The sequence below is a fragment of the Martes martes genome (genome assembly GCF_963455335.1).
Source record: "Martes martes genome assembly, chromosome: X".
Classification (NCBI taxonomy): domain Eukaryota; kingdom Metazoa; phylum Chordata; class Mammalia; order Carnivora; family Mustelidae; genus Martes; species Martes martes.
Window position 1 is genome coordinate 84706595 of NC_137897.1, and position 19180 is coordinate 84725774.

The following is a 19180-nucleotide window of genomic DNA, read 5'->3' on the forward strand; positions in this document are numbered from 1 at the left end:
AATGGAAATTGAGGCACAAAGTGGTTCCATAAGTGGCCTAGGGTGACGGGGCCAGTAAAGGCAATTACAGCCCGGGGCCTAAAACCACTGGACTCTCCTACCTGTGAAAAAGAGGAATTCGGGACTCAGGTGTGGAAGTTGGCCGGGCTACAGTCATGAAAGACGGTCATTTTGCAAACACAGGGCCCCTCTAGGCCACATTGCCAACCGAGGTTCAGCATGAAAACTGGAGCAATTAATGAAGCCATTTACTGAATTTTATAACCTCATTCTCACTTCCTTGGAAATAGGAACTTGAGGTCTCCGCTAGGAGCCCCACAACCTGATCCTTAATGGTCCTTGGTTATGTTGCAGAGGATTTAAAAAAGCACCTAAGGAGAATGGAGTGGCCCTAGAATTAATTCCTGTTTGTTGCTGTTCTTTATTAATTAGCACTTGAAGAGCCTCAGGCCTGTGGTGGAGACCATACAAAGCTTGGAATTAGATAAAGCTATCCTGCTCTGAAGCTCTTTTTGTCGGGAAAACCAGACTTGGAAAGGATGGGAGGACAATGGCCTGATAATACAGTAGATTGTGTTTTATGTTTTGAGTCTGGCTTGCAGCCAACACCCGAAAGTGTTTCCTAGGCAAAGTGCCTGTTTTTCTGGATATTCTCCTAACTCACTGTGAGTCTTCAATATTAAACCAACATGAGGTAGGTGCTGAGGTCCCTGTTCTGCTTCCTTGTCCCAAGAAGAGCAAAGTCTGAGGATAGAAAGCAAGGCAGAGGGGGACGCTGTTCCAATCAGAGGATCTTATCCCATTCCTTGGTCTCACCAATACCCACATGGTCCTGGCTGGTCTTCAGGGGCAGGACACTGAGCCCCATGTGGGATGGGAAGCAGCAGCTCCCCTGCAGGGAGAGGGGAGGGAAAAAGGTCAGGGGAGCTTCTTTTGAGGCAGCAAGTCTACCCCGGAGGGCATGGCAGGAGCAAAAGGGAGCAGGAGGGCCCGGGGAGGGAGTGGCTGTGGCCTGAGGTAAAGAGAGAAAACTGCTGGAGCAGACCTAGGAGGTGGAAGAGCCAAGAGGGCAAAAGGGCCTTAATCTTCAGGCTCTGAAGTGGGGAGTGGGACTGTGGCTAAAAAAGGGAAGGGAAGGGGACATCGTGGTCCCGCAGGAGTCTAGTTTCAGGGCGGAAAGGAGGAGACGCGCCAAGGAGAAGGTCATACCCAGCAAACACCCCGCGAAGCCAAGCCGGCACTGCCCCTCCGCGCTAGACAGGCTTATTCATTCCCCAAGAGCCTGGGGAGGGCCTGCTGAGCGCCTACTATGTGCTTGGCGGACTAAGACGCGCCGGGGGGAACCGGGACACGGGAGTTGGAGTCGGCCAAAAAGGCTTCACGGAAGGGGCGAACTGTGTAGACGGCGGTGAAGGAAGGTGGAGGTGCACGCTCGCAGGCTGGAGGAGCGCTGAACGCGAGGCAGGCCGGGGAGGAGGGGAAGGAGGCGGGGACTGAGGCCTGAGGAGGGAGGAGGAGGAAGGCTGGGCGGAGGGACCGCGTGGAGGGAGGGTGGGAGGTGTGAACGGTGCGAGCGGTGGTAGGGGGAGCGCTCGAGGTCGCGGCGGGGAGGCGGCGAGGCGGGGCATTCGCAGCCTGAGGGCGTTTTGGGGGGGGTGGCGCGAGGCTGCGCGGGACTCCGGGGAAGGGTTGGTGGGAGGGGGAGGGGAGGGGGAGGGGAGGGGGAGGAGAGAGGGAGGGGAAGAAGGAGGAAGCAAGCGCGGCCGCGGCAGGGGGAGGAAGACCGGGAGGAGGAGCCGCGCGCGGTGGCGGTGGCGGCGGCGGCAGCTGCGGCCGCCGGGGGAGCCGAGCGCCCGGGCGCGGGGAGCGCGGGGAGCCGAGCGGCCGCCGAGCCGGGGCCGCTGGCCGAGCTGCGGGTGAGTGGAGCCCCGAGGGGCGCGGCGGCCGGTTCCCGGGGCCGGGCGGGAGACGCGGGCAGATGCGGCGCCGGGGCGGAGGGAGGGGGCCGGCCGAAGCCCAGCCCCCCGGCTGGCCCGGCCTCCCGCCCCCCCTCCACTCCCCGCGGCTTCCTCCCGCCGCCGCTTGCGCCAGGGGGGCAGGTCCCGGGCGGGCCGCGGGCGGTGGGGGGGAGGTGCTGCCCGAGGGCGGGCGTCTGGAGCCGGGGGTGGAGCTGGGGGCTCGGGGGTGGACCCGGGGGCGGGAGGCCGGCCCGGGACGGCGCTAAATTGGCCGGAGGGGCCCGTCGGCGGCGAAGTTGCTAGCTGGGGGCAGAGACGGCCACGCGGTTGCAGGAGTAAGCGATCCCCCTGTGGCGAGTGCGTGAGACGAGGAGTCCGGCGTCCCTGCCATCCCCGTCGCCCTCCCCGCCTGACTGGCTCCGCTAGCTCCTCTCCTGGCCTCCGCGTGTCCCCTCGCTCTCACCCGCGCTGCTCCCCGCTTGGGTCCCGCGGCGCTGCCGGGTCCCCTCGGCCTTCGCCCTGACCCTTCCGGCCTCCGGCTTCCCCTGACCCCCGCCTGCTTCGCCACTGCCCTTGTTCCCCTTTTCTGCACTCGCTAGTTACCCCGCCCCGCTTCGTAATTCCCGATGCAATTGCCTCTTTGAGACCTTTTTTTTTTTTCCTCTCCTTCCTTTTAGATTGGCCAACGGCTCCTTTCAACCCTGCCTCGTTGGTGGCCACTGGAGAAGCGCGGGGGGCTCCCCAGGCAGCCGTGGGGACAAGTTAGAGCCAGCACTTGACCCCGGGCCCCGCGTGTAGCTTCCCTCCCCCCTGCTCTAGGTGCCCCGGTGTCCGGAGGGGGTCAGCGCGGGTTCGGGGGTGTGCTCTCCGTACATGTCCCAGCACCCGGGCAACCCTTGGGGCTTGTGTTCCATCTCGCTCTCGCTTCCGGCACGGTGGTCGAGGGGAACCACTTGGCATCATGTCCCGGTATAGCTACCAAAGTCTCCTGGACTGGCTCTATGGGGGCGTGGACCCCAGCTTTGCAGGCAATGGGGGCCCCGACTGTGCTGCCTTCCTCTCTTGGCAGCAGCGGCTGCTGGAAAGTGTGGTGGTCCTGACCCTGGCCCTGTTGGAGATCCTGGTGGCCCTGCGGCACATCCTGAGGCAGACGAAGGAGGACGGTAGGGATGGCCGTGGCAGCCAGCCAGATAAGGTGACCCAGCGGCCAGAGGAAGGCAAGGAGAGCCTGAGCAAGAATCTGCTCTTAGTAGCCCTGTGCCTGACCTTCGGGGTGGAGGTGGGCTTTAAGTTCGCCACCAAGACCGTCATCTACCTGCTCAACCCTTGTCACCTGGTCACCATGATGCATGTGAGTCTGTTGACTTTTTCCCCCCCGGCAGCCGTAGCGATAAGAGTCATTTTGTGTGCTCAGGACACTCGGAAGTGTAGGGCACTTCATCCTGCGGGAAGTGGGACCCTTAAAAATGTTTTCCAAGAGTGGCTGGTTTTGTGCAGATTCCAGATTTGGCTTCCTCTAACCTTTGCACAATGTGTCAGCCCTGCAGTGAAGGTGAGGAGCATAGTGATAGAGCCCTAGGAACCCACTGGCATACTGGTAGTCTGTCACCGCCCCCCCACCCCAGCCCTGGCCTTTCACAATCTGGAAGTGCAGCCCCAGCGAGGTGCCCTTTCTGGGTCACATCTGGGGACCACAGCCTGCCCCCATATCCTCTGCTGCAGTTAATTTCCCAGAGACCTGATGACACTCTTTCCTGGAGGTGGTCATGTAAGGTTCCTTGTCTCCACTGTGGTACTTTGGGGAAATACTTTAATGGGTTTCCCTTAATGACTCTTTCATTTGGGAGTTTTAGCTCTTAGGGCAAGGTCTGCCTTTCAACTCTGAGCCCCTACTAAGTGTGCTCTGAAACAGGCTGACTCCTGAACTTTGGGCTGGTGTCCTCTATCCATGGTGAGAGGGTGTTTATTTTTTGCAGACCTCTCCATCTTTTCCTCATACTCTATTTCCTGTGGTCATGGTCTGGGGTGCTCAGAGAGCTGTTTTCTTTACCTCCCATTAGCGGGACTAAGAAAAACAAATGGGATTGAAAAGGAAAGTTGCCAGATACATAAAAATAATCTGGGTGAGCACCAAGAGTGAGACTGTCTTTCTGTACTCCGCCTGTTTGGAGAGATGTTCTAAAACTATAAAATCATGGAGGAGAAGGAAGAGGAGAAAAGGAAAAAAAATCTTTTTTAGATTTCAGGCTGTGAGAAACCTGGTGTGTTTTATTCAGGGATGGTTTGGAAACCTGTCATTAGCATCTTTATTGCTTTTTATATTTGTAGAAGTTTATTCTCAGGAGACTTGTGACAACCCTGTGTGGGGCACGAGGTTGAGATTATTATGTCGGTTTTACAGGACTGGTGGGGCCCAGGGACCAGAGGTCACTCACCTGCAGCCAAAAGATGAATTAGCATCAGGGTTGGAAAACTAACCCACCCTCTTTGGGGTTGCAGGCTGTCAGTAAAATGACAGGGCTGGGGAGGGGGGCGGGAGGCTGAGGCTGATCAGCATGGCACTGCCTACTTGTGGCTCCGATGCTTGCTGGGTCTGTGTTCCATGTACTCTTGATTGCAGGTTCCTGGCCTCAGTTTCCCAGTCTGTAAAATGTACTCAGTGGCCTAGCGGCCCTTCTGGTCTTTGCATATGTGGCAGGGAGGTGTGGATAGCTGTGGAATAAAGAGGCTGTTATTCGTGGGATGGCTGTCAGCACCGGGCAGGGCTGGAGGGCAGCATTTTTTTTTTTTAGAGAGGGTTTCTTGGGATGTGATGCCATTCACAGGAAGCCTGTGGCTCTCCCAGCTAGACCTTCTGGGTAAATTTGAGCCAGTCCTCTTTCTTTCTTTTGTATGAATGGGCTTTTTGTTAATGAGAGGAAACAACACATCTCAGCCGCTGCTACGTGAGGCTCTTGGGACAGGAGTGCTTTTTTTGGATAGCAGGTGGTGAGGGTCAGAGGGTGCCTCTTCTACAAAGGGGTCTTGAGCCCTCTGGCAGCCGCATATCTAGAAGGTCAACAAAGGACTAAATTCAGCCTGACTGGGGCTGCTGCTGGTGGGATGACATCAAACCTGGCAGCACCAGGCTTTTCAGTGGAAAGGTTTTTAGAAGCTTTCACAAGCCTCTGGAGACTTGGTGCTGGCATTAATTAGTTGTGCAACTTTGAGGAAAAGTCCACTTGCTGGGCCTCAGTTTGCCCATCTGCAAAATGAGACAGAGCTGCATTCCCAGGTTGGGGCAGTCAGCGTTCTCTGATTCTTTTCTCCTTAAGCAGTGGCCAGGGAAGCAACAGAGAGGTCCTCTGGAAATGCTGCTGGCCTCCGTGTGTGGGAAAAGGAAACTTGTTTCTTCTTTGCCGAGGTCAGGGGTCCTTGTTCATCTTCTGTTTCCTGTATCTCCCCGGTAAAGTCAACCTGACCAGGCCACCCTTGGACGCACATATAGATGATGATGGCATGTAGGGCTGGCAGAGGAGTGGACACTTTGGTGGGGGCGGGGGGGGGGGTGGCACTCTAGGGACTGATTCCTGTCACCTGTACTCTTTCTTTTGTCCTGTGCTTCGCTTCAACTCTGAAGCCCTAGGGTGGAAGCAGAGAACAGAGTCAGGCTAAGGAATTCTTGATCCCAAACAGGATTATTCTCCTTTACTCTTTTCTCCTGTCACACTGCTTTGTGTCATTTAAATAGTCAATTAAATAGGCCTGCTGTGGGCTGCAGCCTTTGGTCAGTCCCAGAGCCTATACCCTACCTATGGCTCCTCCTGGGAAGCCGGGAAGCTGGGATTTTTGAAAGTTGGTATGAGTCCTTGAAGACAAATGAACAGCAGATGGTTGGAAACTGTTTTCTGACTTGACTGCAGCAAGGACTAAGGATAGCTTATCTGGTTAATCATACCTCACACTTCCCTGACACGTTAGTGTTTATGAGGCCCTTCCAATGACTTGATCTTGTGCAGGGCCATGCTAGGTTAGCTGGGGCCTAGAAAGAGAGATGTTGAAATGTTTCCTTTGGCTGTGTATATTCCAAAGGGGCGATGTTGAGTACAGAGAAATGCTTTGGCAAGTGAACTTGCTGAATTAGGCTACACGATGGCAGGACGTTCTGTGGAGTTCAGAGGTCCTGAAAAGGCAAGGGAGACATTGGCTGAAAGGAAAGGGACAGCTTAGCAGAAACATTTCTGATGTGTTTCTCACCACAGGATGACTCCATTTGGGCTTCGTAGAAAGGCCTTGTTCCTCAGAGTCTATGTATGTTTCTAACAAGGACGGTACTGCTTTAGGCCAGGAAGTGGGAGGCTTGGAGGGAAATTGGTTCGTCTCCCCATCTCTCATTTTTTCAGTCCGTCAAGTATTTATTCCCAAGGCCTTTTTAAACAGCCCCTCATCATGGCCATGCTGCACTTGGGTGACTGCCAGCCTCAGAAGCAGAAGGAAGGGCCATTCTTGTGGCCGAGTTCTGGTCTTGATTGATATTCCTGCTGTACGGTTTGGTTTTGGTCTCATCTGCTTTTTCAAAGGCCCCAGGACTGTGGATGACAGCGCTTTGTGTCGTCTGAGTGCCAGCATCTCCCCTGTCAGCGTAAGCCAGGACGTGTGAGGGTTCCCGGGAGCGGCAGGCCCCACACACCGGGGTTAGGCCCCTTGGTGAATATCTGTGGTGTTTACCAACCACACCAGTACATATTTCTTCAAGCGTTGCTACTTCCCTCTTGCATGTTATTTTGGGCAGGTAGGAGTGATAGGGAATGAATTTACTCAGCGATTATACTAATTGCCCCAAATACCCCAGCAAGTTAGTAGCAGAGGTGGCTTTAGGACTGGGCTGCCATTGTGGGAATGGAGGCCTCAGCAGAAAAAGATTCTCAGAGCTACTCAAGTCCCAAAGTCTATAACTTCTCAGCGGGAGTGTTAAAATGCTAAACATTTGACTGCTTGTATCTTGGAAAGGCTGGGGTTCTTCAACTCGTGACCCTTTATCACCCTTGCATCCAGTCATCACGTCTCTGTCTTAGGGACAGCACAGAAAGAAGGCACTAATGGGATCTTTTATGGTTTCATACAATTTTTTTTTTAGATTTGCCTTTGCTCTGGGTGTCCTATCTTCTTTACACTCTATTCCAAGTCTAATTTCCACCAAATGTGGCTGGCGTGCTTTTGCTTCACTGTTCGATTATCCTACTTCCTCCTCCCTTGCTGAAAGTGGAAGAATGGCACAGATTCAAAGTGGTGCTGAGCTTTTTGTCATACCTTTTGGAACGGCCTGAATAAACAGTGGTGTGTTCCATTTGCCCCCGTCTTGGATTTGTTCTAGAGAAGGACCTGATGGATTTGAGAATGGGGCTTTTTGTGACCCCCACCCACCCCCGACTCCTTGACTTGAGAGACCAGCCACACCTCCTCATCCCCATCTGTTGTCTGGAGCACGGATAACAGCTTCTGCTTGGAATTGACGTCGGTGGGTAAATGGGTACAATGAGGGATCCAGCCATCTGCTGACAGCTTATCAGATGGACTGCGTCCTGTGTCATGTGTCTAGGGGGACACAAGAAGATGATGTTTATGTGGGCCTCAGCAGTGAGGCATGACATTCCTTTTTAGTTTGTTTTATTTCTCCCCCAAGGAAATGCACAGAGAATTTTTCCACCTTCCATTGTCACGGTCTTTTGGGGGCATCCATTTTAAGGAGAAGTGGTGTGGATTGGTGGATCAAACACCCCACAGACGGCCCTGGGATTGACCCTTATGATGCGAGTTTGGCTCATGGCTTGCTATGGGAACCTGAGCAAATTATCTCATCGTTTCCTGTCTCCGCCTTCTCGGTGAAACTGGCTGTGTGGAAGGGTAGAGCATTTTAAGCCTCTGAGTGACTGTGGTCACTTAAACAGAGAAGCTGGGCAGAGCTGATCAGAGCTGGCAGATGAGATGTGTGTATGTATATGCATATGTATATGTATATTTTTTTTAAATCTCAAACTCAGAAACTGACAAACCTCAACTCCTTTGCATCTTTCTTGTTAGCTTTTGGAATTCATTCCTCTAAGCATTTCTGGTGCTTTTTTCCAGTTCCCAGCCCACACCTGCGTACCCTCCTAAGGTACAGCCTCTGAAACTGGGCACTGCGCCCCAATCAGTCCATCCCCAGCACCTGCTGATACAGCCCAGCGTGGCACCTGTTTTAAGTACCAGTACGTTGCTGGCTCCTGCCCACGGGGTGCTGACCCGGCCCCGAGTCCAGTTATTCCAGTCATTCTGGTAACACCTTCTGTCTCCCTTTGTCAACCCTCTGCATGTTTCTCAGACTCTTTGGCTGGTTGATACACACCTTTGTATACTTTTAGGTAATTTTGTGTTTGACTTGTTTTTGCATGTTTGTTCAGTCTCCACCATTAGCGCAAACAGATTTTTCTTTAATGGAAAGGAGTAGTGTTTTTTTTTTTACACCCTTTGTAACTCCCTGCAGAGTTTAATACAAAATCGTCTGTGTACATTATTAGTTGTTTAATGTGTACCTGGATAATGCTGACTGACTGACTGACTGACAGAGCTGTCTTTTTTTACTTTTTTTTAAATTGTTTTTTTTTTGTTGTTGTTGTTTCCCTCTGGTGGCCCTGTGTTCCCTTGAGGTCTGACGGGCAGGGCTCCTGTGTCTCTTGTGCCCATTAGGAGAATCTTCTGTCTGGTTTTTGAAATAGCCAGAGGAGAGAGGTGGTTTCGGCTCTGGCTCACACAAATTTTTTGTTGAATTTCCATCACAAAGAGCCAGTTATGAGACCTACAGCCTGCTCTCTGCCCAAAGTATCTGCTCGCTTTCATCCTAGTGAAGAAATTATGCTGTTGGATCTTGATCTTAATCCCTTGGCAGACATCTGGACGGGCCTACTTTCCTCTTTTCCTTCCTTAATATCCTATAAATTAAAGAAATGTTATTAGGCTAGTGATTCACTTTCCATCTCTTTCTGGATTTTTCTGTGGGTAGCTCATTGTCATCCTGCCTCTTTGAAGTACCCTTTAGAGGAAGAGCCAGGTTTGTCAACTTCTCCTGTCTTTCAGATCTTTTTTTTTTTTGATACTTTCTTTTTTTTTCAGCTTTATTGAGCTATTATTGACAAAGAAAGTTGTAAGACTCTTAAAGCATACAACGTGATGATTTGATGTACACACATTGTAAAAGGGCTACCCTTCGTTGAGTTGATGCATTCACAGTCTTATGTATCTTTTGTTAAATTGAGAATATCTTGTCCTAGGTGCTTCCTCTTCTGCCAGTAACTGGTAGAGTGGACATGAAGAGACTATACATGGGGAGAGAAGTGATTCTGGAGCTTTGTTTGTGAAAGGTGCCCTTGGAAACGTGTTATAATGCAGATGCCTGGCTCTCTACGCCAGCGCTGACTCTGAGTAGGTGGAGGACGAGGAAGAGAATCTGCATTTATAACAAGCTCCCTAGTAATTCTGATGCTGGTGAGCCTTAGTCCCTACGTTGAGAAACATTATCTAGTAGCTAAAGTATTGGGTGGCAAGTTGGTTTGGAAGCTCCTCCTGACTGGCGTGAATCTGGGTGGCCTATGGGCCAGGCATTTAGCCTCCTGGCAGAGCCTCAGTGTATATTATGTAGGCGTTAAATAACGTGGCTGCAATTAGAAGTGGAGGGCCCCCAGTTATTGTGAGGTAGATTTTAAGGTAGCTTTGGCATTCTAGTGGCTTGTTTGGTGAGTGGGAGTTCTGTCACTGAAGTATTTCAGCCAGGCCACCATCACCTTCCAGTCCTTCTACATTCCCTCCCTCGTAGTCTCTAAGGTCTTTGGCAACCCAGGGGAGGAGATATTGACAGATAGTTGTTGAATGCTAACTCTCTGTTTGCAGGCCGCCTGTTTGATTGATTAATTGATTGATTGATTGATTGATTGATTTTAAGGAGGGGGAGAGGAAGGGAACAGCAAAGAAAAAAATCTTAAATCACAAGCAGGCTCCAGATCCAGTGTGGAGCCCTACGCAAGGCTCCCTCTCACTACCCTGAGATCATGATCTGAGCCGAAATCAAGTCAGTCGCTTAACCAATTGACTGAGCCACCCAGGCGCTCCAGGACACTTGTTTTAAAGGCTCACGGGAATTTATTCATTCTTGCACCCATTCGGCACCTATTTTTCAAATGCCCCTTGTGTGTGATACACTGTGTGCCAGCTGCTAGAGACTCAAAGATAAATAAGAAACATTCTTTCTCCTCTTGTTGTTCAGTTTAGATGAGACAGGAAGGAGAGCAACTAAGTAACAATATTATAGGTACAGTGACAGATTTGAACAAAACATAGAGCACAGAGGGTCTGGGTGTTTTGTTTGCTTGTTTGTTTTTACCTACTGCAATTAAGGAAGGCCTTCTAGAAGAGGTGACGTTTGAGCTGGCTCATGAAGGAGATAGGTGTACAAGAGCAGGGACTCTTTTGTTTTCTATTCTAGGGCCTCTAATAGGCCCTGGCTCATAGTAGGTGCTCAGTAAACACATGGGAATGAATCGGTCGGTGTTCATTGGGTGTCGCAGGAAGGAAGGGAGTTGCAGTCATAGGAACCAATATATATGCAAAGCACAAGAAAGCATCTTGACTGTAACCCGGAGTAATTCACACGTGATTATCAGGGGACATATCGCATCTTATTTCTCCCTTGGCGAACCGAATAAAACTCCAGAACTGCTCTGTCATTTCTGCGCCGTTGATAAGACAACAGCAGTTGCTCCTCAGTGCTCAGGCAGGAACTCTAGTGAGCTGGAGCATTGAGTTCCTTGTACTGTCCCAAGGAGGGCCTGCCCTGTCAAGGACAGACACAAAGAACATTGATGAGAGCGAGCAGGCATTAAATACAGGAAATGAGCTAGCAGGCATCCCACCTGTGACCAGAAGATAATTTTTAGCAGCTCCTAGGATGGTTGCTACCCCCGACTAAGATCCACAGCAGAACTGAACTCATGCAATGTGATGCTATCACGCTGCCTTTCCTTTTCCTATTCCTTCTGCCCTGCTTACAGGTCTCTCCTCCAGCCCTGCCCATCCAAGCTTGCCCCCTTCCAGAATAATCCAGGTTGCACAACAGTCCCTTCTGCAGTCCAAAAATGCCCATTCCATCAGAAGAGGTGATGTCCACAGGGGAGTGAAGAAGGAAACATTTCCATTGAAGAGGTTCATACTGAAGCATGAATGACTCATAAACCCAACCAGGAGTAGGGGAGAGGATTTTTTTTATTAAAGATTGTATTTTTTTATTAGAGAGAGAGAGAGCAAGCACGTGAGTGTGGTGAGGGGGGTGGGCAGAAGGAGAAGGGGAAGCAGGCTCCCAGCTGAGGAAGGAGCCCCATGCGGGGCTTGATTCCAGGACCGGGAGATCATGACCTGAGCCCAAGGCAGATGCTTCCCCGATTGAGCCACCCAGGTGCCCTGGGAGATGATTTTTCAAAAGGGCCTCACTACCCCAACCTGATCTTAAATTGGTGGGGCACGTCGCAGTGTTTACGAGCAGGTGGCCTTTCCCATGTTCCTTGCCCAGTTTTTGACCCCCCCCCCCCCCCCAAGAACAGAGATTGTCTTGCCACCCAACTGGCTGACCCCCAGGGGACGTCTCCCTGCTTGGATGTAGCAGTTCAGTCTGAAGGCTTGGGGAGGACTCCTCCTCTCCTGGGTCTCAGCCCCCTCTGTTTACTTAGCTGCTTCCCAGGGAAAGGGCTGCCAGCTGAACAGGGCATGGCTTGCCCATCCATCAGCACACCGTATGTCAGGGGACCTTGACCCATTGGCAGCTTGAGATCCTGAAGGGGAGGGTTTGGGGCATCTCTCAGTTGGCCGTGCTTCCTTTCCAGTAGCTGCTGGAGGAAATGCTGAAGGGAAGAAGGTAGGATGAGTTTTGTCCTGGGCCTGGAGGTTCTCAGGGCCGGGAATGGACAGCAGGAGCCAGGAGGTTGGAGAGCTCTGCCCTGCGGGCAGGTGTTTAGGAGGGTAGAAGAGGGAGAGGCAAAATCCTCTGGAGGAGAATGCAGGAAGCATGAGCCCATTCTAATTCCATCCCGATGCCTTCCGTCTCCCCATCTCTGTCACATATCTGTGGTGGTATAAACTCAGGGTGTATTTTGCCTGTGTGTTAAATCGCCTTTGCCAATCGACCAGCTGTGTTTGCAGAAAGACTCTGACTGCCTGTGCTCTGGCTGTTGCTGGCAAAGAGACATTTCATTCAGGTGCTGATTAAATAAGGCGCAGAGCCAGATTGCACAGTAAGGCCCTTAACTATGGCTCTGGGAGCCCTGGGTAAACACTTATTAGATGTTCTGGGCAGAGCAGTAGCCGAGGCTGCTGGATGTGAGGGGCTTTCTTCAGAAGTCGGGTGGCGATGAAGATGGGGGTGAGGAGAGGCTTCTGGAAAGAGTCTTGCTCCTCTTGTCCTAGCTGAATCCTATTCGAATTGACATGGAAGGGCTAGACAGACTTCCTCATTGGCCTTTACTTGCCAGATTCTCACTGGGCCGCTGCAAGGAGCCTGAGTAAGTAGGGCAGCAGAAATGCCTCCTTTTCCTAATGTGAGTTCAGCCGAGTGGCTCGAGCCTTTGGACCGTATTCCCCAGGTTTCCATTTGAGCCGCCTCACCACGTGATGTTAGACATATTACTTGACCGCGTTGAACCTCAGTTTCTCTCATCTGTAAAATGGGAATAGTAGTACCTCCCTCCTAGGGTTGTTGTGAGGATTTACCGAAATACATTTAGCATTTAGGGGACATTGTGGCTCACTGTGAGCATGCAGTAAATGTCAGCAGTTTCTCATAGTAGCACTATTACTTCGATGTGTTTCAAGGCAGCAGTGGTGTACTGGGTGAGAGCCCAGAGTCTAGGGTGGTAAAGGCCCGGGTTCAAATCTTATCACCACCTGTCTAGCCCTGGGCAAGTTACTTAACCTCTCTGAGCCTCTGTTGCCACATGTGTAATGTGGACTAATAACCATACCTACCTACCCTGCCGGGCTGTTGTGAAGATGAAGTGGGAGAAAAGGAGAAAACACTCGTAAAGCACTTAAGATAGTATCTGGCACATAGTAAACATTTAGTCAGTTTCAGCTGTGATGAAGAGGATGCCAGCAAGGATCATCATCATTATCATTATGGCTGGAGCTCCTGGGATCTTGGGTGCCTGATGTTGGGATGAGACGAGAAGGATTAGATCCAGGAAGGCAGCTGTAAGGGAAGCTCATCTAAGAAAAGCTCTCCTGGCATCTTCGTTTCACATCGTGGGCAAAAATACTGGTTCATGATGTTAGTGGCCAGGTAATCTCCTTGCGGCAGGGTTGCTTGGCTGCCTGAGGCCTAAGGACAGCTTCCTGGGTAATTTGAAAAGTTACTTGTGGGGCGCCTGGGTGGCTCAGTCGGTTAAGCATCTGCCTTGGACTCGAATCTTGATCCCAGAGTCCTGGGATTGAGTCCTGCATTGGGCTCCCTGGTTGGAGGGGAGTCTGCTTCTCCCTCTTTCTTTGCCTGCCGCTCTGCGTACTTGTGCTCTCTCTCGTCTCTCTGTCAAATAAATAAATAAAATATTTAAAAAAATTTTTTTAAAAAGTTACTTGCAATCATCCAGTCCTGGCTGAAGAATTTGGAGGATGGCTGTCCCTCGTAGGAGTTTGGCTTTCCAATGACCTCTGGGCTGCTCTTCATCACTGGGCTGACGTTGTGGGGCAGACTCTCTTGAGATTGGTAGCCTAGGAAACCAGTGAATGCAGGACAGAAGTATGGAAGGAGTGGTTTGAGGGGTGGACAGAGACAGGTGTGTGGGTTTATTAATTTTTTTTCTTTTATATTAATTTCTTCTGATTGAGGGGAGTGTAACTTTTTCAAGTGCCACTTGTTACTGGGGTTAGGTAATTATCAGAGGAGAAGGCTGCTCCCAAAGCTCCTGGGATGATGAAGGTGGGTTTGAAGGAGACAAGTGCCTTGCCTTACCTGTCAGCAAATGGACAGAAAAAAAAGTAGACAATCATGATAACTCTGCAATATGGTTAACCTCTCACATTTTCAAGACTGGCTAACTCTGTCAGAGCTGCCTTTGCTCTGGGGGTTAAGCCCCCTTTAAGTGCGGCCTTCCAGGGCCAAGGCCATGGTCATGTGCCTTCACAGTCTTAGAGTGAGGGGTGTGCTCCTCTTAGACACCCACCCCCACCATTGGAAGGCCTCCAGGCATATTCCCAAGCATTGTGGGTAAATAGGCAGTTTCTTAGCTTTGGAGTTGAGAGAACTGGGAAGGCTAAGGTCATGTTTTCTGTAACAATCCTGGTTCCCTGGCTGGAGCTGGCTTAGAGGGCTTTTCTAAAACAAACAGTGGCCCGAAGACACGGCAGCTTTCAGAAATGGAAGGTCACCCGTTCCAAGACCTAGGGGAGATGGCAACAAAGGGCCCTCTTCATATCACTACTTGCTCCTCGTCCACTTGCATTTGTTAAAAGAGTTTCCTATTTTAAGTTCCAGGGCACTTGAGTGTGCGCCCGCACGCCTGTCACTGCCCTTTATTCTTGGAGCCCTGCAGGAATGTTGCTGAGGGTCATGTGCCTAAGTGCCTTATTATCTTCTGCATTTTTCCACTTAACTCCTCTGGCTGCAGCTTCAAGTGGGCATTTCTCCCTCCTTCCTGGGCTCCCTGGCCTGCAAGGAAGAGTGGGACATCTTGAGGAGTGGGGCTGCTTTTACCTTCGTAGCACCTCACTGGATTTTCCAGCTCAGCCCTCCTCAGAATAGCCCTGCAAGCTTAGCACCTAGCCAAGGTCATGTTTCTGCGTTTGCTTGAGAGGTTTTTGGCCAGTGAGGGAAGAGAACAGATTGCCCCCCTCCCAGCCCCCAGGCTGTCCTCCCTGGGCGGGGCTCTGTTGGGGTGGGTATGCGGGTGTTGCTGGCTCTGACCCAGGAGGTCAGGGGTGTCCTTTGGGACAAGGCTGCAGTGGACTCTTGGAGAAGAATGCGAAGCCCCACATCGGGGCTCCTGACTGCTGCGGGGTGTTTGGTCGTACTTCACAGCGGGGGGGGGGGGGTGGAGGGGGTGCTGTGTTTGCTCAGATGGACACACGTGGAAACCAGGCTGGGATCATCTTCCCAAGTTTCTTACTCCCCGCTTTGGGTCTGTCCTAGAAAAACAATTTGCAGAGTACACTGTGGTCTGCACCTGTTTTTGTTTTTTTTTTGTAACCTCCCAACATGACACCCCATCTTTCCATGGACAGTTTTCAGTGAACTGAGAATTAACCCTGGCCCCTTGCACTTACATTCTCTCTTTACCTTCCCCTTGGGCTCAGGGTCTTGCTCTCTAGTCACAGCTGTCCATCACCATGAGGATAGTCCATGCCTCGGCTCCTGTAGGCCACCCTCCCCCCACCCCCCACCCCTGCTTCACCATCTGCCCAGACCTTTTAAACACAATATAAATCCCAGAGCAGAGTCAAGTGGGCAAAAAAATCAAATTTAGGAGAAAGATCTCACTAGAATTTTCTGTCATCTCTGTATACTCTCCAAAAATTAGTAGTAATAATAACCCTTGTTAACATTTTTGAGCCTAGGCTCCTCCCCAGGCAAGGTGCTAGGTATGCTGCCCACACAGTACCTCATTTGCAGCCTTCAACAAAGGTCAGTTTTGTTTTATCTAATTATTTCTTTGCCTCGGTTCTAATCGATTTTCCCTTTGGTTGACGAAAGATCCCATATAACATATTCTAGTGATCCTTCCTCGGGTTTGCCAAAATGGCGGAGTGGTGTCAAGTCAGAGCTGAAGGAGACCCCAGGGATCCATCTGGTTCACCTCCTCCCTCATTGTTCTGCGCGAGCAAATAGAGATCCAGAGAAGTGAAGTCATCTGTACAAAGTCACCCAGCCACACCGAAGCACAGCCGAGTCTCCCAGACTCCCCCGTTCACGATCTCTGTCTTATGCCACACATGGCCCCCTTCCACTGTTAACCAATCCAGCACGAAAGGACCTGGACTTCTGTTCTTGCCCACCAGTAGAGGGAGAGAAATCTTGTGTTGTTTGAGCAGGACTCAGAAACCTTGGCTAGACTAGCATAGCAGGGTGACAAAGGGCAAAGGGGAAGAAGGTCAGAGTAATCTGTCAGCTCCATGGGAGAGGTAGGTAAACAATGAAGTCATCGAAACCAGCCCTGGGCCTTGGTTATAGAACTCATCACTAACTGGCTGAGGGAACCTAGTAGTGCTGGCTAGTCAGGGGGAACCTCTCTGTGCTCTAGTCTTAGAACACCTGGAGCGTGGTAGTTAAGAATGCAGGCTCTGGAGCCAGACCGGCCGGGTTCAGATTCCAGCACTTGCGTTCCAACTGTGTCAAGGCCATGGGCAGGTTCAGTGACATTTCTGGGACTGTTTGTTTTTTACTCTGTAAAATGGGGAGAATAGTATCTACTTCGTAAGGTTCTTGTGAGAATGAAATGTATCGCTACATGTAAAGTATTTATTTAAACATTTTATTTATTTGTTTGAGAGAAAGAGAGGAAGAAAGCATGAGCAGGGGGAGGGGCAGAGGGAGAAGCAGGCTCCCCACTCAGCAAGGAGCCAGGTGCGGGACTCGGTCCCAGGACCCCGGGATCATGACCTGAGCGAAAGTCAGATGCTTGACTGATTGAGCCACCCATGAGTCCCTACATGTAAAGTATTTAGAATGGTGTCTGGTGCGCCCCAAGAACTTCGTTAAGTATGAGCGATGGCTGTTACCACCATAGGAAACGGATGATTTCTGCCTTTCCTAATTCATAGGGTCAGCATGGGCAACATGGGAAATAAGGTCTGTGAATCACAAGCGCTCGCTCAGTGGGAGGAATTCTCTTTCGAGAGGACGTGCATTCAAAGGTTTATTCGCATCTTGTGTATAGGATCAGATACTTCACGGATATTTCTCTGGTGATCCGGTAGGCTTATATTTGATGAAAATGTGAGGCCATCAAGTCATGCATACTGTGCTTGAGAGTCGTGCACCTCAAGTAAAGTGGTTTGAGGACTTGAAATGAGAAGCAATTATACTCTTCCCTCAATGCTCCTATCTTAGTCGATGGCCCTGCAGGCCTTCTTGTGACCCCGGGTAACTCCCTTAAAACCGGGACACATTTCCGTTCCTCCCTCTTCCTGCCTTCTATCATCACCGTGTCGGAGTGATCTTGATTCTGTCTTTCATCATCTCTTCCGTCTGTCTCTTCCATCTTTGATTCCTCTGCCCTAATTCATTTGGTTGTTTGTCACCATCACCGTTGCCATCTGGCTTATTATGGTAGCCTCCTGACTGATTCCTGCTCTGTTTATCCTTTACACAGCTGTCAGAATGACACAAGCGACTCACCTGCTGGGGCATGGGACTCTATTGCTCAAAAGCCTTCCATAGCTCCCTGTTACCTTATGTCTTATGCATATACCTGATGGTGCCCTGGGCTGCTTTTGCCAGTCATTGATAGGCACGCTTTCCCAATGAGTCCCCACTTAGGTCCCAAATCCGTTTTAGCATAGCATTTTAGGCAGTGATGGTCAGTCATTTGGAGTTCGCACACAGACTAGGGCTGGAAAATAGATAAACTCTGCAGAGAAAGCCTGAACTCCTTATGATGATAGGATTCAGGGCCTCCTACGGTCTTTCTTGCCCGCCTTATGCTCTAGTGCATTCTTTTCCCTGTGCGCCTCTCCAAGTTTATACACTGTTCATGCCATACGCTCAGCCAGAAATACTCTTTCCTCTTCCTGTTGAAATGCTAGTCATCATTCAAGGCTCAGCCCAAACACTGCCTCTTGTGAAGCTCTCTTCAAGCCTCCACCCCAGATTTAGCCACTCTTGTCTATTTTAGCATTTAATTCTGCCTTGTATTACATAATTGTTTATGTATCTTCCTCGCTCCTTAAAGTGTATGTTCCCTGAATGCAAAGCCTGTGTTTTTATGAATTGCTGCATCCCTCACACCATCTAGTGCCTACTAGACTCCTAGTTTGGAAAAATCCCTGTCTTTTTCAGATGAGGGAACTGAGGCTTAGAGGAAAAGGGTCACAAGTTCATTGTGGGACTTGTTCAGCTTCTGAGGCTTGAGACATAGATGCTGGAATGGCCAGCTGGCAATTGAGTTGTGGTTAGATGGAGAAATGTCGATTTAGGAAGCTGTCTAGAGGGGATAAAAAGAGAAGGCAAGAAGGTCATGCCAGTTAGGAACGAGAAGGAAGAGGAATATTCCGTGGAATGCCTGCGCTGGGGAGCAGAGAGAAGACTCAGCGAAGGAGTCATCCAGGAAGTGGAAGGAGGTTCAGGAAGCAGGAGCAGGTCCCCTGTGCCGTATGACGTAAAGAGGGAGAGACCCGAGAGGCCTTGAGAAAGGGCAATTGGAATTGGTGAGTATAGGCTAGTCCTGTGGCCAGCCGCCCACCCACTTCTAAATAGTCACCTAGAAATGTTTGAGTGGGAGGCGTCTCATACAAGGACATTTATGGCCTCAGTGTAGGTAAATAGAGAATGTTGGGAATCAGCCCACCAGTAGCAGAATGGCCCATCAGGCCAGGGCTATGCAGCTTTTCACAGGGAGGCTGACCTCTGCATTCACTTTGAAAGATGTACATGATGTATTGTTAAAAATTAAAAAAAAACACACACACACCAAAATAAGTTGCAGGGGCATCTGACTGGCTCAGTCAGTAGGGCAGGTGACTCTTGATCTTGGGATCATGAGTTCAAGCCCCACGTTGGGTATAGAGATTACCTAAAGATTAAAAAATAAAACTAGTTGCAGAGCAGTATGTGTGATAGAAACCCACTCCCTAAGAAAACAAACAAACCCTTCTTATGTGTGCATGGCTGTGAGTGCACTGTAGAAGTCTAGAACGTATCCCAAATGGTGCTTAGTGCTGAGTGATCGGGGGAAGCATGCTCACTTTTTACTTAATGCACTTCTGTGTCATGTGTGTTCAATGCAAGTACAAATTTCTTGGGCAGTTAAGAAAAAAAAGACTTTTTAAAGAAAGAAAGGAGATGACTGGCAGCCTGGGAAAACTGTTTCACTAGAAGAGGTCCAGTGGAAGAAGGAAGCCAGCTCACGAGAGAAGATTTGGCAAAATGTTTGTTGCCACGTGTTTGGGAGAGACGACTGACCACTGGAAGGTGGCAGCTACCTTGTTGCCAGGAGGTTCAGCTGAAAGGGGGAGGA

The 19180-nt window shown here is 50.5% G+C and overlaps 1 protein-coding gene across 1 annotated transcript in view; it reads left to right on the forward strand.

Annotated features, from left to right (window-relative positions):
* Window positions 1–1793: 1793 nt before the first annotated feature.
* Window positions 1794–19180, forward strand: part of TMEM164 (transmembrane protein 164) — a 163815-nt gene continuing 146428 nt past the window's right edge. The window contains exons 1-2 of the mRNA XM_080794884.1: window positions 1794–1916; window positions 2636–3309. Of these exons, the coding sequence (XP_080651010.1) occupies window positions 2920–3309 (390 nt within the window). The 5' untranslated portion in view covers window positions 1794–1916; window positions 2636–2919. The remainder of the gene's footprint in view (window positions 1917–2635; window positions 3310–19180) is intronic.